Below are 24,569 nucleotides of genomic sequence, written 5' to 3' on the forward strand. Positions count from 1 at the left end.
CCCTGTGCTCTCACAGCTGCATTTGTTTTGCTCAGAGCCTCATCTGCAGATACAGAGGGTGAGAGGAGGGACGGACCCAGCTTGTGTCCGGTCTCCACTTCGTTTGGAGGACAGCTCGGTCTGCAAATGTTTCCTCTGCATGCTCTAAGTGATCTTGTCCCAATCTGTGGCTGTCACATGCCTAGACAAGGGTAAAGGGCAGCTTCGTGAAGAATCCTGGCAATTGAGGAACATGGCTTCTTCCCCAGGGTTATGAGAGGGGGTGGCAATTTGAAGCACAGCTGCAGGTCACAGAGGCAGCTGGTGGATGTGTCATGAGAGTCCTGGTCCTCCCAGAACTTTGGCCAGCCTATACCTGTGGCAGCTGTGAGATTGGTCATGTCCTCTGACTGAGGAAGCCTAGCCTTCTTGAAGCTTAGCTTTTCTGGTGGGAGAGCTAGCTCGGCCCAATGCTGTAGCAGGCTGGTAGCCCTGCTTGATGATGACTCTAGCTGTGAATCCTGGGAAGACAGGGCAGGCATTCTATTCCTTTGCTTCCCCTAGAGCTCACGTGGTCAAGTGCTTGCCTAATACTGTGTGCTACAAAGGAGCTTTAAGTAGGGGCACCTTCTGTGTCCAGAGGCAGGCTGTAGTGTGAAATGGCTAACTGTTTGGGAACAGTAACTCCCTGCCAGCCCTCTTCCCAGTTTCCAGCTCAGCCTTTTCAAATGTTTCTCCCAGCCATTCCTCAGTTTCCCCACAGTGTGTTTCAACAGTCTGTTCTCCCAGTTTTCCCAGTACTAGCAGCTCCAAACTAACTTTTCTAGCCTATCTGTGTAGCTTAGCCCCCAAACATGTTCTCCATCTGTCTTCTCATTCTGCTAGTCCCATTCCTTTTTCTCTGCCTCAGCTAACTTCTTATAATCTATCTTGTCCAAGAGACAACCAACACTGAAGGTTCTAACAGCTAAGCTTATTTTGTTTGTTTTTGAGACAGAGTTTCTCTGTATAACAGCCAGAACCATGGCTGTCCTAGACTCACTTTGTAAAGGCTGGCCTCAAACTCAGAGAAATCCACCTGCCTCTGCCTCCCCAGTGGTGATGTTAAAGGTGTGGGCCATCATGTCCAGCCCAGCTAAGTTGGGCTCCTTTAAAGGGCCAGGTGCACAAGATAAACCATACTACACTGCAGGGTCACTAGGAGGCAGCACTGTCCCGTTGTGCAGATTGTGTGGGTGGTGGCAAGGTGATTGGGAAGGAAGTGGCTCGTCCTTATTAGTGATAGTGTAGCCAGTGGGCTGACAAAAGACCTCCTTAGCCCTGAGTGCAGGCTGCTCACGTAAGATGGAACTTTACCACAGTAGTAGTGGGTGACAAGTTTGAGGAGAGGATCTTCAGAGGAGCAGTTCTGTGAGCTGGCCAGTGGAGAAAAGGCCTTTGTGGCTAGGAAGCTTGTGTACAGAGGGCAGTGCCAGCAGGCTTCTAGAGTAGTCCTGTCTAGACTAGGGCATACTCAGTGCATCCCCCTAGTGGGGTGGGCTCTGCTGCCTGCCTTGGGGTGGCTCTCACTGGCAGCCCTCTCTCCCCGCCCTTTGTCCTCGTGCAGAGATCGTGGATGGCAATGCAAAGATGACCCTGGGAATGATCTGGACCATCATCCTCAGGTTCGCCATCCAAGACATCTCTGTGGAAGGTAAGACTCCTGGGACGCGACGAATTAACAACAAGCTCTGGGTTTTCTCTGTTCTCTCTCCTCCATGCTTACTTGGAGCCCATCTTTGCCACAGCCCTGGCTGGTTCCAGGTTACCCCAGAACAACAGTGCTCTGTGGCCTGTGTTTCATAAACCAAGCCCATGCTCTGCCCTTAAAGTAGACTAGAATGACTGGCACCATTGTACATCCTGGTGACCTGAGCTGCAGAATAAACACAGGGTGGAGTTGGGCCTGGCTTTTTCTCTTTCAGCTCCACATACCCTTTGGGAGTGTGCATTCTGGCCTGCTTAGGCCATCCAAGACTGTGTGTGCGCCACAAAACGAGAAAAGCCATGAGGCCAGTATCTAGAGGGGCTAGGTGTTGGGTCACCATGGTGACCAGGATAGATGTATTCCTGTCTCCATCGGATTTCCAATGTGAGGACAGCCAAGTTACCCAGAGGAGAAGATGGTACTTGTTGGAAACAGCCTGAGGCCAGTCTCCAGGGCTACTAGAGGCTAATGACAGAGTAGTCAGGGGTCAGGGAGTAGGTTCAGATTCTGTCCTTGCTGTTTGCTGGAGTAGTCCCAATGATGGCAGGGCTTTGTGGAGTTGGGCTTTGTGTGCGATGGGCAAAGATCATGCACATTCAGAATGGGATCGGCCGCAGTGCTGCCCTTGTTGTGATGTCTGCCGTCCTTTCCCTGGGGTATGTTTGTCCCCAGGCCTGAGAATGCAAGGCCTGTTGAGCTTGGGCCATGTCCTGAGGTGTAATGTTGAGCTCACCTTTGAGTCTTGTGTTTGCAGAGACCTCTGCCAAGGAAGGACTCCTCCTCTGGTGCCAGAGAAAGACAGCCCCGTATAAAAACGTCAACGTCCAGAACTTCCATATCAGGTAGGCAGGCACCCAGCAGCACTGCGGTTCTGGGACCCAGGGGCTTCCTCATGCCTGGCTTTCCTTGCCGTGTTCTCATCCTGGTCTGTTCTATACAGCAAGCCTCAGTAAGTCCTTGACCTGCTCTCGGTGCCTGTGTGCCTGAGAGGAGACTGAAGCTGCTTAAACAGCTGCGGGCTCTCCAGCTACAGCCAGGCTTCCTCTTCTCTTCACATCTCAGGAGGCATAGACTGCCACTGCGCTTGAACTTAAGAGCATGTGCTTTCCAACTGCTAAGATGAGCACAACTCAGCCCAGCCAAGGGTCTACTGTCCCTGGGTGAGGGAGGCAAAGGCGAGCTGTCTCTGTAATCTGAGAGAGGCAGGGGCCTGGGCCATGTGAGGCCAGGGCAGTAGGAGGCTACCGTCTGCCTGGGGTGTCCCCTTAGACTCATTCAACACATGACTCTGCTGTGTGATGTAAAAGGCCCCGCTGTGTCACTCCATGCTGATTGTGCTCTGTCCTTAACAGCACGTGGTTCCCCTTGGTGGCTCTGCTCAGTGTATTTCTTTTGCCGCTGCCTGCCATTGATTTCACCAGAAGAGGGCATCAGCTCCAATGACAGATGGTTGTGAGCCACTATGTGGTTGCTGGGATTTGAACTCAGGGCCTCTAGAAGAGCAGTTAGTGCTCTTAACCTCTAAGCCATCTCTCCAGCCTGCAAATCAATTCTTTATCCCTAAGTGTTCCGAGGTTGTGTTCTAAGCTGCCACAATGTCGTGTGCCTGCAGTGCATGGGAATTAGTCATTGCTGTGAGCCCCCAGGGGCCTCAGAACAGCAAGGGTCTGTAGCTGGTCTCTGCTACTTTGTGGGTTCTTTTTCCCCACCCTTTGTACCCCAATTTCTTCTCCCTAACACTAGATAGAGAAACAAGGGGTGAGGGAGTTGGATCCCTGAGCCTAATTTCTTTCCCTTTTGTTTCTTCTTTGACCACAGCTACTGAAAAACTACAACCGTCCACCCTAAAACACCAACGAAAACTCCCAGCTCGCCTCTTGGTGCCCTAGCATTTATATTCCCTCTGAAAACTTCCCAAACTTCCAAATGTCATGCAATCGCAGAAACTATCTGCAGCCAACAAAAAATGCTTCTGCTAGGGCACGAGGCAAATCACAGTCAGCTGCTGTGGACAGTCTGAATGAAGCAGCCCCATATCCCTACACTTGGGATTAAAACAAAAGCACATTCTTAAAAATAGTTGTTTTTTAAAGAAATCAAAATTCCAGAATTCTCAAAAAATGTCACTACAGGGACCCACTTCTAACCTTTGCCTTCCCTTACAGCTGGAAGGATGGTCTGGCCTTCAACGCGCTCATCCACCGGCACAGACCTGAGCTGATTGAGTATGACAAACTGAGGAAGGTAGGTATCCCTGTCTCCATCCCCAAAGCTGCCCTCTGCTGACCTCCACAGCTGCACAAGCTCAGAGAGCCTCCTTTACCTTCACCCGGTCACTGGCCTGGGCACTAAGGCTCACTTCCTAGATAGCCTTGGGCACTGTCCATTCCTCCATGGGCATAGCAGCTGGCTGGGCTGTTTTAGGGTCTGTCTTACTTGGCCATTGACCCTCTTTGTTGACCTTCTGGATTCTGGAAGCATTCCTCTGTCCAGAGGAGGAAAGAGGGAATGTTGAGCCTTCCCATCAGCCACCATTTCCTGTGCAGAGCTGTGCTCCTGTTTGCTTACACAGAACTGAAGGTCTGGCCTCTTGGGAGACAGGGAACGATGTCCAAAGCAACCAGCCGTCTGCGCCATACTAGGCTGATGGGCTTGCAGAGTTAAGGGCCAGACCGCTGGAGAATGATGGTACCCTAAACTGCTCTGGTAGGGAAAGGACCCCTGGAGACAGAGAGAACTCAAGAATCAGGGGTGTCAGCGGAGCACCTGCTTGGGTGTGGTAGGAATGAGGATTCTGTTTCAGCAGAAAACTAAAACTAGTGAGGGGCGTGAGGTAGATCAGGCCTGCTGATCAAACTCTAGCTGCTATTGTAGCAGTGGGATCCAGTGTAGGAGCTCAGGTGTTCTCATGGGTGTTTTCCACCACACACACACACACACACAGAACCTTATGATCTCTCAAGCCTGAACCAACCCTAAAAGGTTCAGAGCACAGGGTTTCAGCTGAGGCCTGTGGCTGGCTGGCTGGCTGGCTGGCTGGCTGGCTGGCTGGCTGGCAGTTCTGTGAGAAGCATGCCTGTATTTCTCTAGAGAAAAGGTTGCCATCAAGCTCTGGGCAGGAACTGTGCTATGTAGCAGGCCTTTCTCCCTGTATAGCAGCACACAGGGATGAGAACTCCTAAGACACTTTCCAGCCCTGCTCCTCAAGGCTCCCCCGTCTCAGGCCAGCCCTTTGCCTTTTACACTTGCCTGGGTCCTGTTCCTGACGGAATTCTATGTTTATTCCACCTGCCACCCCAGGATGATCCAGTCACCAACCTAAACAATGCATTTGAAGTGGCTGAGAAATACCTTGATATCCCCAAGATGTTGGATGCTGAGGGTGAGTACCTCCCCTATGTTCAGTCAACACCATGCTTCCTTTGGCCTTATTTATCTCTCTGGACCTAGCTTTGGCTGGGCTCCACAACTCATCAGTTTCCAGAAAACCACGGGAGCCGGCTGGCTGAGCCAGGGTGAAAGGCTGGGTGAACCTGGGGTGGCCAGATGCAGTCAGAATAGCAGAAAAGGGAGGGTGGCCAGTGCTTAAAGGGTCAATTTTCTAGTACCACAGAGGGGGCAAGGAGGCTGAAGAGGCCAGCTCCCGGCTTCCTGTGAACAACCCTGGCCTCTCTCCTGACCAGCCAAAGGCCTGGGGTCTGGAGCCTGCTACAGTGGAATGTTGTTTTTTCCTTTTCCCGCTTTGCTCCATTTCCCAGCCAGCACCACCCCCAGCAGGACCCGTGTCTCTGGCCTCTGGTGGCCTTTGGAGTTCACTGTCCTGCAGCCCCTTGAGGCCATTCTCAGAGAAAGGAAGTGGCTTCACTCCAGCTCAGTTCCCACAGCGGTGGCCTTTCCTGAGACCGTGGGGGAGGTTAGGATGTGACTGAGCCCATCCAACTGAACAACTATTGTTGAATCAGCGAGAGGGTCTTCCCCCATGTAGTTGTGGCTTTAGGAGCCTGTGCGTCCTAGCAAGTGATCTCACCCCTCCCTGCTTGGGCCATTTAACCCTTGTTGTTCACTTACAGACATCGTGAACACAGCCCGGCCCGACGAGAAGGCCATAATGACATATGTGTCCAGCTTCTACCATGCCTTTTCAGGAGCGCAGAAGGTACCAGGCAGGGCCAGGCAGCCCTCCTCGCCGCCACTGCCCAATGCTGCCGCTGCCTTTCGCCTCCCACGCTCACTTCATTTCTCTTGCAGACGGCAGTGGCCTCTCTTGGACTGGAAGCCAGCTCCCTCAGTCCTGGGCATTGCCGCCTATCTAGTCCTTGCTCAGTCTATTGAGTGCCTGCTGTACACCAGGCTCTGTTCAGGCAGTGAGAACACAGGCAAGTTCCTGCTGCAAGGAAGCTTATTTCCTAGTTAGGTGAGACAGACAGCAGACATCAGGTCATGTGATATGAGGAGTCAGAGGCGGCCAGGGGACAGGGTGGTGTGGTAGAGGCACCTGGGTCCCCTGGTAGCTGGGGCCATCAGTTGGAAAGGGGCTGGGGCTGCCCGGTGAAGGCTACACAGGCGGCCTCGGGAGTGAAAAGAAAGGCTCAGGTTGCAAAGCAGTGACTTGAGAGACAGGCAAGGGAAGGAGAGTTGCAAAACGCAGCTAGCTGGGGGTTGTCCTGCTTAGGGCTTTTCTTTTTTTTTTTCTTTTTCTTTTTTTTTCTTTTTTTTTATTTTGTTCCTTTTTTTTTTTTTTTTTTTTTTAAATTTGGGATACCTTGGGGTTGGGAATTTAGCTCAGTGGTAGAGCGCAAGGCCCCTGGGTTCGGTCCCCAGCTCGAAAAAAAAAAAGGAAAAAAAATTTGGGATACCTTTTATTTCATGTTTTTGTTTTAAAGACAATGTCTTGTACATACAGCTCAGCTACCTCTAGAGTCCTAATACTCCATGTGGTACCACTTGAGGCTTTTTAGTTTTACTGGGGGGTGGAGGCGGGGAGTGACATAGTCCTGGCTGTCCTGGAGTCTTGGAACTTTTTTTTTTTCTTCTTTTTTTCGGAGCTGGGGACCGAACCCAGGGCCTTGCGCTCGCTAGGCAAGCGCTCTACCGCTGAGCTAAATCCCCAACCCCGTCTTGGAACTTTCTATATACAGACCCGGCTGCCTTTGAACTTCCTGTCTCTCCATCTTGGGTGCTGGGATTGTCAGTATATGACAATATGCTTGACTTTTTGACAGTCTGATTCTGTAGCTCCTCCTGCCAGAACATCCTGAGTGCCAGGATGAGAGCCGTGCACCGTAGAGCCCAGCATCTTTAGGGGTTATACAAAAATGGCTGGTAGTTCAGGTGACATGATTCTGCTGAGGGTTTCAGAAACAGTTGCTTAACTTTTGACTTTTGGCCCCAAATGCAGCTCCTTTCATAGAGTGTAGTCAGTTTAAATGGCCTGTTTGAAAATGAGACTCCTCCCTCAAAGCCTGGTGGCTCTTCTGTGCACCGTGGCAGGACATGGCCCCCAGGTCTGAGCCTCGCTGGTTTCCAGTCCAGAGCAAGCGCTGTTCTTCCCGCATGAGCCTCAGGCTGGCCGGCCACCTCCCTCCTGCATCTTTCACTCTCTCCTGTCTCTCTCTTTCTCTCTCTCTCTGCGCAGATATTGTAGGCACTCTGAGGCCAGATGAGAAGGCCATCATGACTTACGTGTCCTGCTTCTACCACGCCTTCTCGGGGGCCCAGAAGGTGAGCCAGGGTGGGAGGTCCCCGCAGCCAGTCTTTTGCTACTTTGTGGATTCTTTTCCCACCCTTTATCCCCCCCAGTTTCACCCCTATTTCTAGATAAGAGAGAAAGAAGGATAGAGTGGGGAGAGAGAGATAGAGATCCCTGAATCTAATTTCTTTTTTTTTTCTTTTTTTTTTTTTTTTTTCCTTCTTTGAGCATGACTACTAACAAATCAGGACCAATACCACCTCTCGGGGCCCTGGGCATTTAATACCCTCTGAAAAGTTCACAGAATCCCAACCTTCACAGTCACAGCTGGCAGACCCACGCCTCTGCTAGAGGCTGAGGCAACTCACAGTCAACTGCTGAGGACAGTCCTAATGAGCCCTGTATCCCACACCTAATTAAAGTGAAAACTATCACTGCAAGATCCCTCCCTCGAGCTGTGGAGTCAGATTTGCCCTTCGAGTCACCTTTCAGTCAGCCCCATGGGACCACACAGGGAGGCCTGGCTAACCAGCTCGGGGTCATTATGGTCATAGGACCCCGTGCCTTCTGCTTGACAGCAGCCAAAGCCTCACAGACCTTCTTGCATAGCCACTTATAGTGGATGTGACAGCTCTGACCACACACAGAGGAATAGAAGCCCAGATCACTGTAAATAAATGGTAGAGTTGGTGTACGACCCCTTACCTGTCAGGAACTCTACTTCAGGGCCACCACCTACCTGTGAGCCTTCTTGCAGAAAACTGTCTCCTGCCCAGATGCTCTGCAGGCTCCTGGGTGGGTCAAGTAAACATGTCTGTTCTGGTATGAGTCTCCTGAGCCCTGCTTACCTCACACCACCGCCTTGGCTCCACTCTACATAGTGTCATGGACTCACACTTCTACATAGAAGTCTTGGCACTTCTGTGCCCTCCTAGTCTTGTAGGGTGGCTTGGTCAACAGTATTGTGTTAGCAGCCCAGGAGTTAGGGTCAAGTGGTACTTGTTTTGGGAACGTTTACCTCCGTGGGGCCTCTCCAAGGCCTTTACCTGCCTAGGTTCCAACAGAACTCCTGTGCACACCAGGGAGGAAATGGAGGCTGTGAGACATCTGAAGGGAAAGGGAACTGGTGCTCAGAGACACCTTACACTGTCTTCCTAGAACCTTAGGTCTAGTGGGGACGCCATCTCGGGCGGTCTGGCCTGGCCTGTTCCCGTTTATAAAATAAGAATCCTATTGCTCCTTACAGGATTGTTCTGGGCATGCAGTAGTGGGCTCCAGGACTTCAGACAGTCTGGCACAGTAAGGGTGCCCAGTTCTTTCCAGGTCCCTCCCCGAATGGCCAGCTTTCCGTGCCTCTTTCCTAGCCACCCAGCATGGGTTAGATCTTGTATTTGGAGTGTTTTGCTGAAGGCACGGAGAGCAAAGTTACACCCCCGCCCCCACTGACTGGTAATGAAGACTGAGCAGGACTAGGTAGTGATGAGTCCAGTTAACAGCAAGTCTGCTGTTGGGTAGTCAGGGTGGGCCTCCCTAGTCTCATGCTGACTCCTACCTGAAACGTCCTGTGCCTGGAGCTGCCTTAGGGCTGGTAAAGGGACTGGTAAAGGGGTCAGTCACTAGGAAGAAAGTCCAGGGCCAGAGCAGTTGCAAGTTAGGGGGCATCTGGGCTCAGAATGCTTGTGCTCGGCGTGTCTTCTAAGATAGCCTAGTCTGCAGTGAGGAAAGCGGGGACTCTGCTGTATTGACACCCAGCAGTGCCTCAAGGTTGCCATCATTTCTCAGAGGCCAGTTCAGTCTTCTCAAAGTATTTTCTGCGTGAATTCAGTACTGGCATGAGAGTACTGACATCCCCGTGTCTAGTCACCAAAGCATTCATTCAGTCATCCTTGTCTGCATTTAAGTTCACCAGTTCTGAGCACCTACAATGCCCCATGCTTCAGAAGTGGAGTAGAGCATCTCTGGCGAGCAGCTCCCCAGCAGTAGTGTGGGTTAGAGCTTGAGGTACCAACAGCTCAGTTAGGGCCAGAAGCTGGCCCTAGCAGCACCTCTGGTTTTGGCCTTTGTCTCACCGCTGGACCAAGCCTTGGCGCCTCCTGCAGCACAGTGTGTTGTGTACAGAGCAAGTGCACGCCGCCTGTGGCTGCTTTGTCAGCTCCCTATCTGTGCCATGTGTGCATGGGAAAGCACACTGGCCCTGGAGCTGACTCCCAAGCCTCTGTTTTCCTCCTCATCACCCTGTAGACCCTCCTCACTATTTCTGTTCCTGTTCTGTTGCCGCTCCAACTCTTCTTGGATCTTTTTTGTGCTGCCTGAAAGGTACCTGCCTCCCTTCTCCTGTGTGGTGTTTGTCCCTCACCAGGCTTCTAGTGTACAGCAGCCATCTCTGTATTATCTACCCTCCCTGTGCTCCTCTTCTGCCCTTCCTATTGTGACTTGTGCCCATGTGAGCCCCTATGGTCATCAGCCTCGCCTTCAAGTAGGAGCCAGAATGGGCAGGACATGCACCAAGCACTGGGACTGGCTGCTCCTGGCACCTCCACACCACCCCTTCAGTGCTGTTTCCACACGGTCCTGGGGACGAGAGACTTGGTTCTTAGCAGAGGCTCAGGTCTTGCCATCCTTCTCAGCAAAGACCCTGAGGACATGTCTGTCCAAGGCCATTTTACTGGATGCGCTCCCTCTCCTTTCCCTCTTTGGGGAGTTCTGTGGGTCTTGGACAGCCTGCTTTCAAGGGACCTGCTTGTTAGAGGGAGGGTCCCCAGCCTCTGGCAGCCCTGACTGTGTGCTTCTCCACTCCAGGCTGAGACTGCTGCCAACCGGATCTGCAAGGTGCTGGCTGTGAATCAGGAAAATGAGCACCTGATGGAAGATTACGAGCGCCTGGCCAGTGACGTGAGTGTGCCCGAGCGCGCCACGCCCGCCCCATCAGAGTGAAGGGTAGGCAGGCAGAGCTAGGAAGGCGGCTCAGGTGTTACGAGGACTTATGCTCTCCCACGGAACCTGAGTTCGCTTCCTGACTTCTGGGGACACCAGGCACACAAGGTGGTACATGGACATACATCCAGGCAAAATACCCATACACATCAAATTGAAAAACAGACGTGTTGGTTTTGTTATTTTTGTTTGGGGAGAGAGGCAACACAGGAGTCAGCAGTAGATGGAGTCTGATGAAGCTCAGGCTGACTTTAAACTTCTGATCCCCCTGCCTCCACCTCCTAAATACTGGAATAACAAACACTGTTTTGCTGTGAAAGCAGATGTAGCATAGCAGTAAGACCTAGAAAATATAAGGTACGGAACGTTTGGCTTGGCGGTCACCGTGCCAGCCAGCTTAGGCTCCTAGGCCTGAGGACTTCAAGGTTACGGGTTTCAGGTGTGAGTGTGAATTGTGGGGTCTCCTGGGTGTTAGGCAGCACCCCTCTGAGCTACGTGATTTGTGTGGACTGAGGAAACTTGAGAGAGTTCTACTGCCAACCCAGAGCAGCAGCTTCTGCCCAGTTGAGGGTTTATGGATTGACCGTATACTGGCGAGGCTAGGACTGAGACGTAGCTGGTTGCTGGAGCTTTTGCCTTACATGCATGGGGTCCTGGCTTCTGAGGGGCCGATAATACAAAATGCGGCACCAGGAGCTGTACCTGCCATTTCCAACCCTAAGACAAGGCGGGAGTCACAGTACATACTTAGCCGGCTACCTCTGTTTCTGGCTTTGTCTTTGCTGTTAAGAAGCCATTTCTGTGCCTTCATTGTTCTGGAATTTTTTGGGATGGCTAGACTGTTGGCCTCAGAACAGGTCATAAGAACACCTGCCATCACTTCTTCCAGTTTTCCATTTTTGAGGTGTCAGGCCCTGTGTGTACACCGGCCATCCGTTGTGTCACGTACACTCAGCAAACCTGGCCCGAGCAGGAGTCTCAAGACAGCCATAGCCTGCGTGTCCAGCAGTCACAAGTCCTCTGACAGTATGGAAAGGGGTCTTCTGGGAAGGGACAATGGACTTGAACCGTCCACTTTAGTCTGGGCAAGGAAGAGCCTGAGCAGAAAGTAGGGGATAGCAGCGTTCCCAGTGCACACCGTCACAGACCTCTGCTGTGGGTTCCCGCAGAAGTTATGGAGAATTTGGGTTTGGGGGCAAGGCAGCCCTGAGGACAGGGCTTTTGAAACTCCACATTCTGCTTCCCTGTAAGCTGGGGGGGCAGTCCCAGCAGTACTCTGAGCACCTCCATAGTAGCTACCATGGCTTCCTATGGGCCCACAGCTTCTAGAGTGGATCCGGCGCACCATCCCCTGGCTGGAAGACCGTGTGCCTCAGAAGACCATCCAGGAGATGCAGCAGAAGCTGGAGGACTTCCGGGACTATAGGCGTGTGCACAAGCCCCCCAAGGTGCAGGAGAAGTGTCAGCTGGAGATCAACTTCAACACCCTGCAGACCAAGCTGCGGCTGAGCAACCGGCCGGCCTTCATGCCCTCCGAGGGCAGGATGGTCTCGGTGAGTGCGCCGCCACCTGGGGCCAGGGCATCACCTGCCAAACCCAAGTAGACCGACATTGTTATAGTTTGGGGCAGGGATGATGATGGGCGAGCTTCACGTTTCCTGACTATCTCTCCTGAGGTTTTACCCCCAAAATTCTCTGCACTACTGCCCCAGCCATACCACAGTTTGTGTGGACTGTTTGAATTTGCCAGGACTCCAGGTTAGCAAGTGTCTGAGACCCTCTATGGGGGAGGGATAGCGAGGCACCTTTCAAGGTCTACTCAGCAGCATCATCCATTGCTTTGCCCACCTGCCCGCTCATACGAGATTCATTTACTTAAACCAGAACAATCAGTGCAAAGGTCAGAGTTCAGTCCCCAGCATCCATGTCAGGCAGCTCACATCCAAGCCACCCGTAACTCCTGCCTCTGTGAGGATACACACACACACACACACACACACACACACACACACACACACACACACACACACACACACACACACACACACAGCATCTGTCCATTGTGTCCGTGTAGACAGAGCTGCAGGGTTGGGTCAGGAAGGCCTCTCCATCCTGTAAGACTTCTGCTTTCTCCTACCCCACAGGACATCAACAATGGGTGGCAACATCTGGAGCAGGCTGAGAAGGGCTATGAAGAGTGGCTCTTGAATGAAATCCGTAGGCTGGAACGACTTGATCACCTGGCAGAGAAATTCCGGCAGAAGGCTTCCATCCATGAGGCCTGGACCGATGGTATGCCTCCCATGCTCCACTGCTCTCTGTCTGCTCTCAGGTGTAAGAGCACACGTGGCCCTCTCCTGGATCACCCAGGAACAACACTGCAAGACTCTTCCCTGTGCCTTCACACTTGCTCTGTCCTTTCCAAGAATGGTGTCCAGTCCCAAGTTCTGCCTACCACACTGTCTGTGGCTGTGGGCTTCGCGCCCATTGTCTGGGTTGCATTAGTTTCTCTTCAGCCACCTCCTGGCTTCCCTGGGATGTCTGAGGATGGTGCTCCAGCCACCTCCTGGCTTCCCTGGCTATGGCTGAGGATGGTGCTCCAGTCACCTCCTGGCTTCCCTGGGATGTCTGAGGATGGTGTTCCAGCCACCTCCTGGCTTCCCTGGCTATGGCTGAGGATGGTGCTCCAGTCACCTCCTGGCTTCCCTGGGATGTCTGAGGATGGTGCTCCAGCCACCTCCTGGCTCCTGGCTTCCCTGGCTATGTCTGAGGATGGTGCTCCAGCCACCTCCTGGCTTCCCTGGCTATGGCTGAGGATGGTGCTCCAGCCACCTCCTGGCTTCCCTGGGATGTCTGAGGATGGTGCTCCAGTCATCACCCTGTCCCAAAGCCTGTTTCCCAGCAGCCCTGCAGCTGCCTGTCTCTGACTCAGGATGTAGAATTCCATCATGTCCTTGAGACCCACTCCATCACTGAGATTCCAGATAGATTCCTGGGAGACCTAAAGCCCTCAGAAAATGCCCATGGAAAGTAAAAGTCATGCCATGACACGCCCACAAACAAGCTGTCACTCGGAGGCCCTGGGCTCAGTCTCACTGCTGAGACATAAATAGCTCTCCAAAAGACACCTCCTTCTATAGCATCATCTCCCTTCCACCCCAATTCTCCACCACTGCTCCCCCATGGCTCCACAGGGAGCTCCTTAACTCTGGGCACATAGCCCCAGATAGATGCTGAGCCCCCACCCCTCTAGGGACTTTGGCAACTGCACAGCTCACAGACTGCACCACTGTGTTCCTGCTCTCACATTAGCTCAGCCCTGCTGTTGTCCAGAGCAGGCCAAGGAGGGAATACAGGAGACAGAAGACACTACCTCCTGCCTCAGAAATGGTGCCCTTTCAAGGAGGGCGTGTTGGTTGTGATGCCAGGTTGGAGGGAATGGGGCCCTCATTTAGTTTATTTATTCACTCATTCATTTGAAACACGTCTCTAGCCAGATGGCAGCTCATGCCTGCAATCTCTGTACTTGGGAAACTGAAGCAGGGGGTCAGCCTGGGCTGTATAGAGGGTTCCAGATTGGTCTGCAATACAGTGTGAGGCACTACTTACTGTCTTGAAAACCCAAACAAAATACCACACCCGTGGCCGTGAATCTGAGCCACTTGGTTGTGCTTGGCCTTGTGTGCTAGTGTCCCAAGTGGGTAAGTCCTGCCCTGAGAGAATTTGGGCATATAGGCTTACACTTCTCTTGCGAGGACCCCTAAGTATGTAAGGAATGCCATAATTCCTGTGTCCCATACATAGCTAAGGTGTTTTCTGCTGTGTCTTCCAGCTCATTTCTAGATGATTCTGTGGTTCTCACAAAATGAACTGGAGTACCCAACCTAGGGCTGCCAGACCTCTGGCAGCTGGTTTCCTGGCTGTGAGGGTGGTAACCCCTCAGAGCTCCTGAGGCTTGCACTGGAGGGATCTAGGAATGAGGCCCACCTACAGCCAGGCCCAATAATGGTTGACGCCTTCACACACCTGTCCCTCTCAACGGTTGATTGGCAGACCTCCTGAGCCCCTTCCTATATTCTAAATCACTGTGAAACCCCTGCCTAAGGGCACGGGGAATCAGAGGTGGTTTGCCCATGTGGTTGACTTCCAGAGGGACCTGAGTGCCTGGGAATAAACCCAGACACCACTGAGCCCCATATACACCCCGTGGCTGAATGTAGATACACTTGCCAGTTCCCTGCTGAAACAGCTGAGGCTGAATTCTCAGCTGCTATTTCTGGTTCCCACCCTTGGGAGAAAGCAGTTTGGAGAAGGGAATTGCAAGCTTGCCTTGTGGTTAAGCCCTCTGGCCTGGAGCAGGGGTGGCAGGCCTGTGGAGTCTGTTTTCTGAGTCCATCTCTTGCCTCCTGGTGCCAGCCCTGGCCTGGGGGTGGCTGGCAGTTGCTAAGCAGATGAGGCTGGGAGTGGCTGAGCGGGGGTGGCACCAACTCTTTCCATTCTTAACCATCATCTTGCTAAAATTCAGGATGGGCAAGGCCACATATGTGCTGTTGCTGGCACTGTTCTACCAATGGGAGGTTGGTCAAGGGGTGCCAGCTGCGTGCCAGGTGCTCTGGGCTCTGATCTGAGGGTGAGTCCAGAGGCCATTGGAAGCAGGGCTCCTTGAGGAAGAAAGTGAAAATCCTGGCTGGCATTTCCCTCAGTGCCCTGTCCTCCCATAACTTACTAGCAGGCTGCTTGGGCTTTTGCTCTGAGCATGTAATTAGCCCGGCTCCAGAACTAATAATAGTGTTTCTCCTTTCCTTCAAAGGGTTTGGACAGCCCCACCTCACTGTGCCGAGAAAGCGGGTGGGGCGACAAGACTGGGTTAGGACCACCACCCAGCAGAGCTGGCTCTAAAAAGCTGGCACGGGCTCAGCTCCTGGGCCCAGACTCCAGGGTCATCCCTTTCCTGACCCTGCTGGGCCTGGCTGAAAGCCTGGGGCTTCTCCCACTCACCATCCTCCACAAATGGGTGTCTGTAACTTTTCAGTCTTGGTATCAACTTCTATCCTGGTTCTCCTGCAGTAAGAGACACTGTAGAGCTTGGGAGTTACACTGTGATATCTGTCTCAGGCCCAGAGCACCAGGTACCTTCTAAGTCTGCACAGAATACATGGAACATAAGTGGGCTTGGGGTTTCCCCAGCGGGCAAGGAGGAAGGTTCAAGAGCTTCTCGGCTCCATCATTTGGGGTAACAGATATGATGCATATCTGCTGCACTTCTCCCCCTCAGATAGCTCTGTGACTGTTGTTAAGGCGCCTCTCTGCCACACCTGTAGGGAAGGAGGCCATGCTGAAGCACCGGGACTACGAGACAGCCACCCTGTCAGACATCAAAGCTCTGATCCGAAAGCATGAGGCCTTTGAGAGTGACCTGGCGGCGCACCAGGACCGCGTGGAGCAGATCGCGGCTATTGCCCAGGAGCTCAAGTACGTATGCACCCATGGCATCATCACCTGCAAGCTCGCAATTCTGTCTCCAGCTCTCAACCCTGCCTCCTCCTATACACCAGGTGTGCCTTACAGAAGGAAGTCTTCTGCCCATGCTGTCTCAATACCAAGAAGCATAAGGGACCTAGGGACTCCTGCATAGGGATGACCTCAGACTCTTAAGGGTCCCTCTCTCCCGGCCTGACACCTTGTATGAGGAGTGCTAGACAGTGAGCCTGTTGTTCTGTCTGTTCGAATTCCTGCTCAGAATACAGTCACCAGTGTCCTTCTCTTCCCCTGCCCAGGCACATAAATGTGGGCACACAGTTAGTACACTGCACCTCAAGAGCCAATGAATGGGGTTCTTATTCTACCATTGCGGTGGCTAGCATCGAGGAGGGGCCAGGGAGTGGGAGGCCCAGCCCATTGCATCATGGAAAAATCCACAGGCCCTGAAGGAGCTCCCAAAATAAGATCCTTGGCTGGAACTGCTCTTTCCTCAGACACCCCCACCCACTATTCACCCCAAACTCAAGCAGTTCTGCAAGGCCTTCCCACCCGTGCCAGTGGGGCCACAGGAGCAGGCTAGTTTCTTCCTGCTTCCTACTGCTGTTGGCCGCAGTTTATACATTTGCACATCAGAGTCAAAACTATAGTACTGTGACCTGCGGGTAATTTTGGTGCCATGGGGTACTGTCCAGGGGCCTGCTTGTCCAAACAAAGGGAAGAGTACAAATGGTGCCTTCATATGAGTGACAGGGGAGATGCCCGTGAATGTGGAGAGCTGGGCTAGCCTGCTCTTCAGACACTAGGCCCCAGCCACCTGAGGCCTGTTCCCTTGAGGCAAGGTCAGGCAGCCCCAGAAACAACACTCAGACGTGGCCCCAGAGGAAGGCAAGGAGGCTACCCGGGTACCATCCCATTGCCCGTTGCCGGTCTATAGCAATGTCACAGAACTCTCAAGTTCGTGCTTAACCACCGACAAGACTGTTAATCTTTATTGGCCCAGCATTTCTCAAGTCAATGAAGTAAGTGCCAGTGTGTGAGTGCTTCATAGACAGACAGACAGACAGAATGCATCGTGCCAGTTTCTCACACCTGAGTCTGCTGTGCCACTTCCCCTGCCTGTCAGAAAGCTTAACTTGTACACAGGACACATCAAGAGGTCAACAGCAGCAGTAAAATAGTACAGCTGAATAGACAGGGTTTCTCTGTAGACCAGGCTGGCCTCAAACTCAAGAGATCCTCTGCCTCCAAGTCCTGGGATTAAAGACGCTGGTCATCACATCCGGCTTTAGAAGAAGTTGGTAATAAGCATTGCAGCTGGTCTTTTCTACCTTGTGTGTTCTTCTTTCTCCCCTTGGTTTCTCCCCCCATAATGATATTAAAGAGAAAGGATAGAGGAGAAAGATTCATGAATCTTAATTTCTTTCCTCATAGTCAGTTGCTAAGGACAGTCCAAAGCAGCCACATATCCCTGTACCTGGGATTTAAATGAAAGCTTGCCCGCTTGCTCATTCATTTATTCATTCATTCATTCATTCGTTTTTTATGCAGTGTTCTACCTGCACAGCCAGAAGAGGGTACCACATCTCATAGATGGTTATGAGCGACCATGTAGTTCCCGTGAATTTAGCTCAGGACCTCTGGAAGACCTCTTAACTTCTGAGCCCTTTCTCTAGCCTGAAAGCACATTTTTATAATAATATGTTTTTTAAGAAACAAAAGTTTCAAAATTGTCACTTCAGAGCACTTATATAAGGACCTTTGAAGACAGCAACCTTAACTGCTTCAGTAACCAGGACTGTGGAAAGCCAGGCTTTGTTTATTTTGTTTCGAGGCAGGGTCTCTCTTGTTCATAAAGACCTGATTCTGTAGCTCACTGACCTTAAACTCAGTCTTGTTTTAGCATCCATGGTGCTGAGATGACAGTTTTGGGCTACTGCATGCCATCTCTGCTAGATGTTGGTAAAATTAAAATTGCAGCCTAGAGCAGGAAAATGGGTCAGTGAGTCAAGGCATTTCCCGCCACGTCTGGAGATCCAAGTTGGATCCTGAGATCTACAAAGTGGAAAAGAACCCTCTCCACAAATTTTCCTCTGACCTACACACACGGGCACGCAAAACAAATAAGTAAATAAATGTAGAAGCGTTTTAGAGAACAGTGCTGGAGAGGTGTTCAGTGCTTGAGAAGGTGCACTGTCCCACGGACTAGAGTTCAGGTCTCAGGACCCACATCTGCCGGCTCTGCCTGGGGCTGCAGGTCCAGTGGGTCCCTCCTGTCCTCCATGAGCACATGTGCTTAGAAGGCTCAGTAGGTGAAAGGTTTACTGGATAAACATGAGGGTGAGTTTGTATCCCTAGAGCACATGTGAAATCTCCATGGTGGGTGGCACATGCCTGTAACCTCAGCCCAGGTTAGGTGGGAATAAGAGGGTCCCAAGAGCTCCAGGTTCAGTGAGAGGCCTTGTGGAGAGGTGGGTGCCACACAACCCTGACAACAGGAGTTCATTCTCCTGATCCCACAGAAAGCTGTAACCCTGTAACCCTGGCGCCTCTAACTTCCCAGGAACTCTTAGGCCAGCCAGCCCTGAAGTATGAAGCCCAGAAACCGTAACACAGGGGGAGGGAGGCAAAGCCAAATCCTGAAAGTTGTCCTCTCATCTTCACACACACATTCTGACACGTGTGTGCATGTACACGCTAATAATGAAGTAAGCTTGAGGTGGGTGTGTTGGGGTGCACACCTTCAACCCCAGTGCTCAAAGTGTAAGGGGAAGGGACTTTTCAGTGAGACTCTGTCTAAATGGGAAGAGAAGGTGGGGTCACTGAGGGAGACACTGACGTTGATCTCCACCCTCCATGAGTGCATAGGCGGGACACAGAGTAGCCTGGCTGTGCCTGTGCTGACGTCATAGCTGAAAGTAAAAGGAAACTCAGCTCCTCCCACCCACCCACCTGCCCCAGTCTGACCCCTGCACCAGGGCCTGAGGTGCCAGGGGCGGAGTCTATGCATACCCCCACCCGTCTGCTGGGTCTCATCTCTGTCTGCTCCACAGCGAACTGGACTACTATGACTCCCACAACGTCAACACACGGTGCCAGAAGATCTGTGACCAGTGGGATAACCTGGGCTCTCTGACCCACAGTCGCAGGGAAGCCTTGGAGGTGAGGAGAGGGGGTCACTAGGGAGCCTGACGCCCTAGGGATGTTGGGGACTTTTAGGGGTGTGTCTTTAGAGGCCCTCAGGTATTTACTTACCGGCCGCCCAGCTTCCCTGTCCCCATCCCTTTTTGCATACTACAGAAAACAGAGAAACAGCTCGAGACCATCGACCAGCTACACTTGGAGTATGCTAAGCGGGCCGCACCCTTCAACAACTGGATGGAGAGTGCCATGGAGGACCTGCAGGACATGTTCATCGTCCACACCATCGAGGAGATCGAGGTCCGCCCCACCACACCCTCTATAAAGGCAGTCCCACCCCACCCCAAGAGAGGCAGGCTGCATTCTTCACTCCCTTTCTTCCTCTAGGGCCTGATCTCAGCCCACGACCAGTTCAAGTCCACTCTGCCAGATGCCGACAGGGAGCGTGAGGCCATCCTGGCCATCCACAAGGAGGCCCAAAGGATCGCTGAGAGCAATCACATCAAGCTGTCGGGCAGCAACCCCTATACCACCGTTACACCCCAGATCATCAACTCCAAGTGGGAGAAGGTGGGCAGGCTGATGTGCAAGGGCTGGGCTGGGCTGGACTGGACTGACCAGGTTGGGGAGCTGTCCCCTGACCTCTGGGGCTGCACATACTACAGGTGCAGCAGCTGGTGCCAAAGCGGGACCATGCACTCCTGGAGGAGCAGAGCAAGCAGCAATCCAATGAGCACCTTCGTCGACAGTTTGCCAGCCAAGCCAATATGGTGGGGCCCTGGATCCAGACCAAGATGGAGGTAAGGTTGCCCCACCCCACTGAACCCAGGCTACCTGTCAGCCGAGAGAGTCATGTGGGTTCTCCCTGTGGCCCTGGCAGTAGATTCCATAGCTTGGTAGATCTGACCTCACCCCAGTTGACCTCATAGGACTGCCCAGAGGGAATACCAAGCAGGCGGAAGCCTGGCTAACAATGGGCTAGAACTGGTTTGGGCCTTGACTATGATCTGAGCGCAGCGCTGGCTTGCCTTCCACTCTTTTGTTCACCGCTCTGTGCTAGACCCTTGTGAGGGCTGTAGTGTGTAGCTATGAGCAACACAGTACCTAGAGACACTCCTGACAGGCATGGGGTAGTTTGTACGGTAGCAGCTCTACCTGCCCCACTGCCCTAGTGCTCAGTGCCAGGCAGTGGAGAGCCATGGGCATGGGGGTTCCACCAACAGCCAGAGGCCTTGTCCTCCTTTTGTTCTTTAGGTTCTTGTTTCTAAGTTGTCGTAGGGTGAAGGCACCTTCCCCAATCGATTGGTCTGTCCTCCCTGAGTTCCCTTTGTCTGTCACAGTGCAGGGCCTCAGGGAGGGAGGGAGGGATCAAGAGTAGCTGGGGAGGGAGGTTGATGTGTGTAAAGCAGACTCCCAACACCAAAGCGTGGGGTGGACCAAAAGGCATTCCAGATGACACAGCAGCCTGGACTGGCATCACTCCTGGGGTCTGTCCCCCCTTGCAGGAGATTGGGCGCATCTCCATCGAGATGAACGGGACACTGGAAGACCAGCTGAGTCACTTGAAGCAGTACGAGCGCAGCATTGTGGACTACAAGCCCAACCTGGACCTGCTGGAGCAGCAGCACCAGCTCATCCAGGAGGCCCTCATCTTCGACAACAAGCACACCAACTACACAATGGAGGTGCGTACTACTGCCAGGGAGAGATGGCCACCACACACTCCACACCTTTCTAAAACCATGTGGAAGTTACCAAAAGTGTGGACCATATCAAATGGCCCAAATCCCAGAATTCAGTCAGGGTCAGAGGCAGGAGGAATGGGAGGAGTTCTACTAGGCCAGCCTGGACTACATACAGAGGGAGATCGCCTTTACAAACTAGTGTATATAGACCTTTGAAAAACCGGGGTTCTGTAAGTTCCATTCTGGAATTACCTGACCCAGAAAGGGTCATATTCACACCCTCCTGTAACTCAGCACTTTGAGCCTTACCCAAGCAGCAAGTCCAGGCCACATTGGGACAGCCCAGCAGACTAGGGAGGGTATGGAGCAGTGACCAGCATAATTGTAGACTTGTCACATGTCCCAAGCCTCTTGGCCTTTGCTCATCTGCCACATCTGTATGGAGTAAGTGAGGCCCATAATTCGCAAAGGTCCTGTGTCCCCTGTCAGCTGGAGATACGGGACCCCCTCTCCCCAGACCTTAATTTGCTGAGGACAGCCACCCATCCATCCAGTCACCCCTCTTCCTCCCTCAGCACCTCCGTGTGGGCTGGGAGCAGCTGCTCACCACCATTGCCCGCACCATCAACGAGGTAGAGAATCAGATCCTCACCCGAGATGCCAAGGGCATCAGCCAGGAGCAGATGCAGGAGTTCCGGGCCTCCTTCAACCACTTTGACAAGGTAACCCCATCCCCCACCCCACCCCATACCGGCAGAGCTTGGCCTTTCGTCTCCCCATTGTTCTGTCCCTCCTACCTCTCCATCCGCTCATCCATCCATCCCATTAGCCACTGTCCATAGAATGAGCAGGACCCAGAATACACACAAGGCCAGGTGGGCAGAGGTCCCAGGACTCTGGTCGCCATGTGCAGAGTTTTAAACATTCGGATCTAGGACTGGTAGCCTCTTGAAGAATTCTGAGTGTTGAGTTTGATTGTCTCCAGACGACCTTTGACCCAGTACCACAGCCACTTGGCTTCTGTGAGTCCCAGTGTGTAGCCTCATAGGCTTCCCTGTAAGCACGGAAGGCAGGGAAAGTTCCTCTCTATCTTTGAGCCCCAGACTTGGTCCTGCGCGCTGCCTGCTCAACTCCTACGGAGGCCATGGAGACCTGTGCCCCATGAATTCCTGGCCACGAGCTTGTCTACATCACCTCTAACTGTGTGTTTCCCTTCCCATGTGTCCTCCTCCCCTGCCCACTGCATGTGGCCTGGCCCCTCTCCCACTTCCGTGGCCTGGTCTCTGCATCACCCCTGTACGCCCGCCTTCGATGGCCTCCCGGCAGGACCATGGCGGGGCACTGGGGCCTGAGGAATTCAAGGCCTGCCTCATCAGCCTGGGCTACGACGTGGAGAATGACCGGCAGGTACGCGCACCACAGCCCCAGCAGACTGGCATTAACTGCTCTTTTCTCTTTTCTCCCCTCCCTCTCACCACTCCCCTGCCATTCTGTGCTGTCTCCTGGCTCTCTTGCCTCCTCCCTCATGTCTCTGGACACTTTCCCCCTTACCTGGTCTCTGGGCCTCCTGGCTCCTCGCTTCTCCATTGTCCTGTCTGTCCGCTGTGCACATGGGGCCTACTCTGGGCCTGGCCTCTGCTATGCCTGCGTCCTGGGAGCAGAAGCAGACAGGCAGCATGGACTCAGATGACTTCAGGGCTCTGCTTATCTCCACAGGATACAGCCTGGTATGCTGCCTCTGCCTCCCCTGCCTCTGCTCCTCCTCCTTCCCCAGCCCCCTCACTGCCTCCTGAGCTTCCATATCTTCCTGGGGCCGCTCCTCCACCCTGCAGTGCAACAAGGCCTTGCTCGCCTCCTTCTCTGCTCTGCTGCACTGGAGGGACTGGGGTCCTTCCAGTGGACACCCCACCCCCATCCCCAACAAACAAAATCCACCTCTTCCTACAAGTGTCTAGGGGACAGTCTTCCCACTCTCCCTTCTCTTTCTGTTTCTCACTTTCTTCCCCCACTCACAGAGCTACTTTAAGCCAGAGCTGGGACAGTGAACCCAATCCTCTGCTTCCCTAGACTTTTGGGGGTGGGGGAGGCCAAGGAACAAACTCAAGGTCTAGCACTATTTGCCAGCCTTTCTGTCTTTGAATTCTTCCAAAACTGAGTCTGTAAGCAGCTCCACTGAGTCCTGTGCCCTCGCCCTCCCCCTGCCCACAGGGTGATGCTGAGTTCAACCGGATCATGAGTGTGGTCGACCCCAACCATAGTGGCCTCGTGACCTTCCAAGCCTTCATTGACTTCATGTCAAGGGAGACCACAGACACAGACACCGCCGATCAGGTCATCGCCTCCTTCAAGGTCCTGGCCGGGGACAAGGTGAGCAAGACCACAGAAGCACTGGAGGCCAAAACTTGAGCCAGCTCTGGGTGCTGGGTCAAATGGGCAGGATAGGGCGGGGGGCTCAGAGTCCTGCTTTTTGCCTCTAGAACTTCATCACTGCTGAGGAACTTCGGAGAGAGCTGCCCCCTGACCAGGCTGAGTACTGCATCGCCCGCATGGCGCCCTACCAGGGGCCTGATGCTGCTCCAGGCGCCCTTGACTACAAGTCCTTCTCTACAGCCCTCTATGGGGAGAGCGACCTGTGAGGCCCTCAGCCACCCTGAACAGACTCCCTTGGCCTCCCGGAGGGGCTGAGGAGCCCTGCCCCACCCTGACTCAGTATCTATGCAAAGAGCTCTTTGTGGTCCTTCTAGGGGGTCAGGCAGGCAGGGGCTAGGCAGGCCTCTTTTCTCAGTCTGGTAGGGGAGAGGGAGGCTTGTCGATCAGTGCTTCTGGTCTGCTAAATATATATGTTGTATTGTGAGTTCTTAGCCTATATGAAAGGAACAACGGACACCTGGGCCCCTCTGGGCCCCAGAGACATCTTTCTAAACCCAGGTCCCCTCTGCCCCTGAGGCCAGCCCCTTCAAAGCCTCTCACATCCAGGCCAAAGCCCCATGTGCCTTGTCCAGGAACCGCCTGCCCTAAGAAGTCCAGCAGAGGGCACCCAGCTCCCCTGGACCAGATTCTAGTGGCTCCTCCCACCTCCCTGCCCTGTGTCACACCAGGAGCAGAGGACCTGCCATAACCCCTCTCTGCCTCCGCAGTGGCTGCTGGGGCAATCGCCCCCGCCCACCTGGCCTTGTTTCACCTGGGCTCTGAGTCTCAGATTTTCTAAGGACCAAAACCAACAAAACACAAAGAATGGAACAGAAACAAACAAACAAAAAAATCATTTAAAAAAAAAGAAAAAAAAGCTTAAAAAAAATCCTATAAAAAAATTAAAACCTTCCAGAGAATTACTATTTACTTTATTAACTTACGGATTTATTATATAAATATATATCCATCTAGCTGCATATCTCTGCCACCTCTCTCACTCTCATAATGAAGACATAGCTGATTCGCTGCCCTCCCAGCCCCCTCCTGATTTTCCCCTTATGGCGGTGGGCAGGGGTCTTCGGGGACCTCCTGAGGTGGAGGTGGGCGCTGGCCTGCCTGCCTGGTCGTTAATGGGTTTCTCTCCGCCCACCCCCTTGAGTTTATTCTGATTGATTTTTATTTTCTTGGTTTCTGGATAAACCACCCTCTGGGGATGGGAGAATAAAACAAGTAATATTTTTAAGAAGGACTCTGGTGTCATCTTCTCCCTGCGTCCCTGTCATTCCCCAGGGAGCTCGCAGTGCTCACTGGCCCAGTGCCTGTGTGTGGTTTGTGGGCCTCCATGCAGGGACTGACATGCACAGGTTGTAAAAGGAAGGAAGATAGTTCTGTTTGGGACAGCTCCGGCTCGTAATCCCAGCACTTGTGAGGCCAACCAGGACCACATAGCCAGAAGACAGACACCATAGCCTCCACCTGTGTGACAGCAAGTTGGGCCCAAGCC

At 53.0% G+C, this 24,569-nt stretch overlaps 1 protein-coding gene across 5 annotated transcripts in view; it reads left to right on the forward strand.

The window, feature by feature from the left end:
- Actn4 (actinin alpha 4) overlaps window positions 1-24,314 on the forward strand; it is a 69,332-nt gene extending 45,018 nt beyond the window's left edge. Inside the window, exons 4-22 of one of the 5 annotated variants that reach the window (XM_032894030.1) lie at window positions 1,586-1,672; window positions 2,481-2,568; window positions 3,892-3,970; window positions 5,027-5,108; window positions 5,797-5,882; window positions 10,215-10,307; window positions 11,672-11,902; window positions 12,494-12,641; window positions 15,671-15,821; window positions 18,881-18,989; window positions 19,128-19,268; window positions 19,356-19,538; window positions 19,634-19,768; window positions 20,474-20,653; window positions 21,229-21,375; window positions 21,980-22,060; window positions 22,315-22,380; window positions 22,862-23,020; window positions 23,131-24,314. In XM_032894030.1, the coding sequence (XP_032749921.1) occupies window positions 1,586-1,672; window positions 2,481-2,568; window positions 3,892-3,970; window positions 5,027-5,108; window positions 5,797-5,882; window positions 10,215-10,307; window positions 11,672-11,902; window positions 12,494-12,641; window positions 15,671-15,821; window positions 18,881-18,989; window positions 19,128-19,268; window positions 19,356-19,538; window positions 19,634-19,768; window positions 20,474-20,653; window positions 21,229-21,375; window positions 21,980-22,060; window positions 22,315-22,380; window positions 22,862-23,020; window positions 23,131-23,289 (2,405 nt within the window). In that variant the 3' untranslated portion in view covers window positions 23,290-24,314. Of the gene's footprint in view, window positions 1-1,585; window positions 1,673-2,480; window positions 2,569-3,891; window positions 3,971-5,026; window positions 5,109-5,796; window positions 5,883-7,361; window positions 7,448-10,214; window positions 10,308-11,671; window positions 11,903-12,493; window positions 12,642-15,670; window positions 15,822-18,880; window positions 18,990-19,127; window positions 19,269-19,355; window positions 19,539-19,633; window positions 19,769-20,473; window positions 20,654-21,228; window positions 21,376-21,979; window positions 22,061-22,314; window positions 22,381-22,861; window positions 23,021-23,130 lie in introns of all 5 variants that reach the window. The other 4 variants (XM_032894029.1, XM_032894028.1, XM_032894026.1 and 1 more) reach the window with 4 other exon arrangements.
- The last annotated feature ends 255 nt before the right edge of the window (window positions 24,315-24,569 follow it).

This window comes from Rattus rattus, chromosome 2 (assembly GCF_011064425.1).
Source record: "Rattus rattus isolate New Zealand chromosome 2, Rrattus_CSIRO_v1, whole genome shotgun sequence".
Classification (NCBI taxonomy): Eukaryota; Metazoa; Chordata; class Mammalia; order Rodentia; family Muridae; genus Rattus; species Rattus rattus.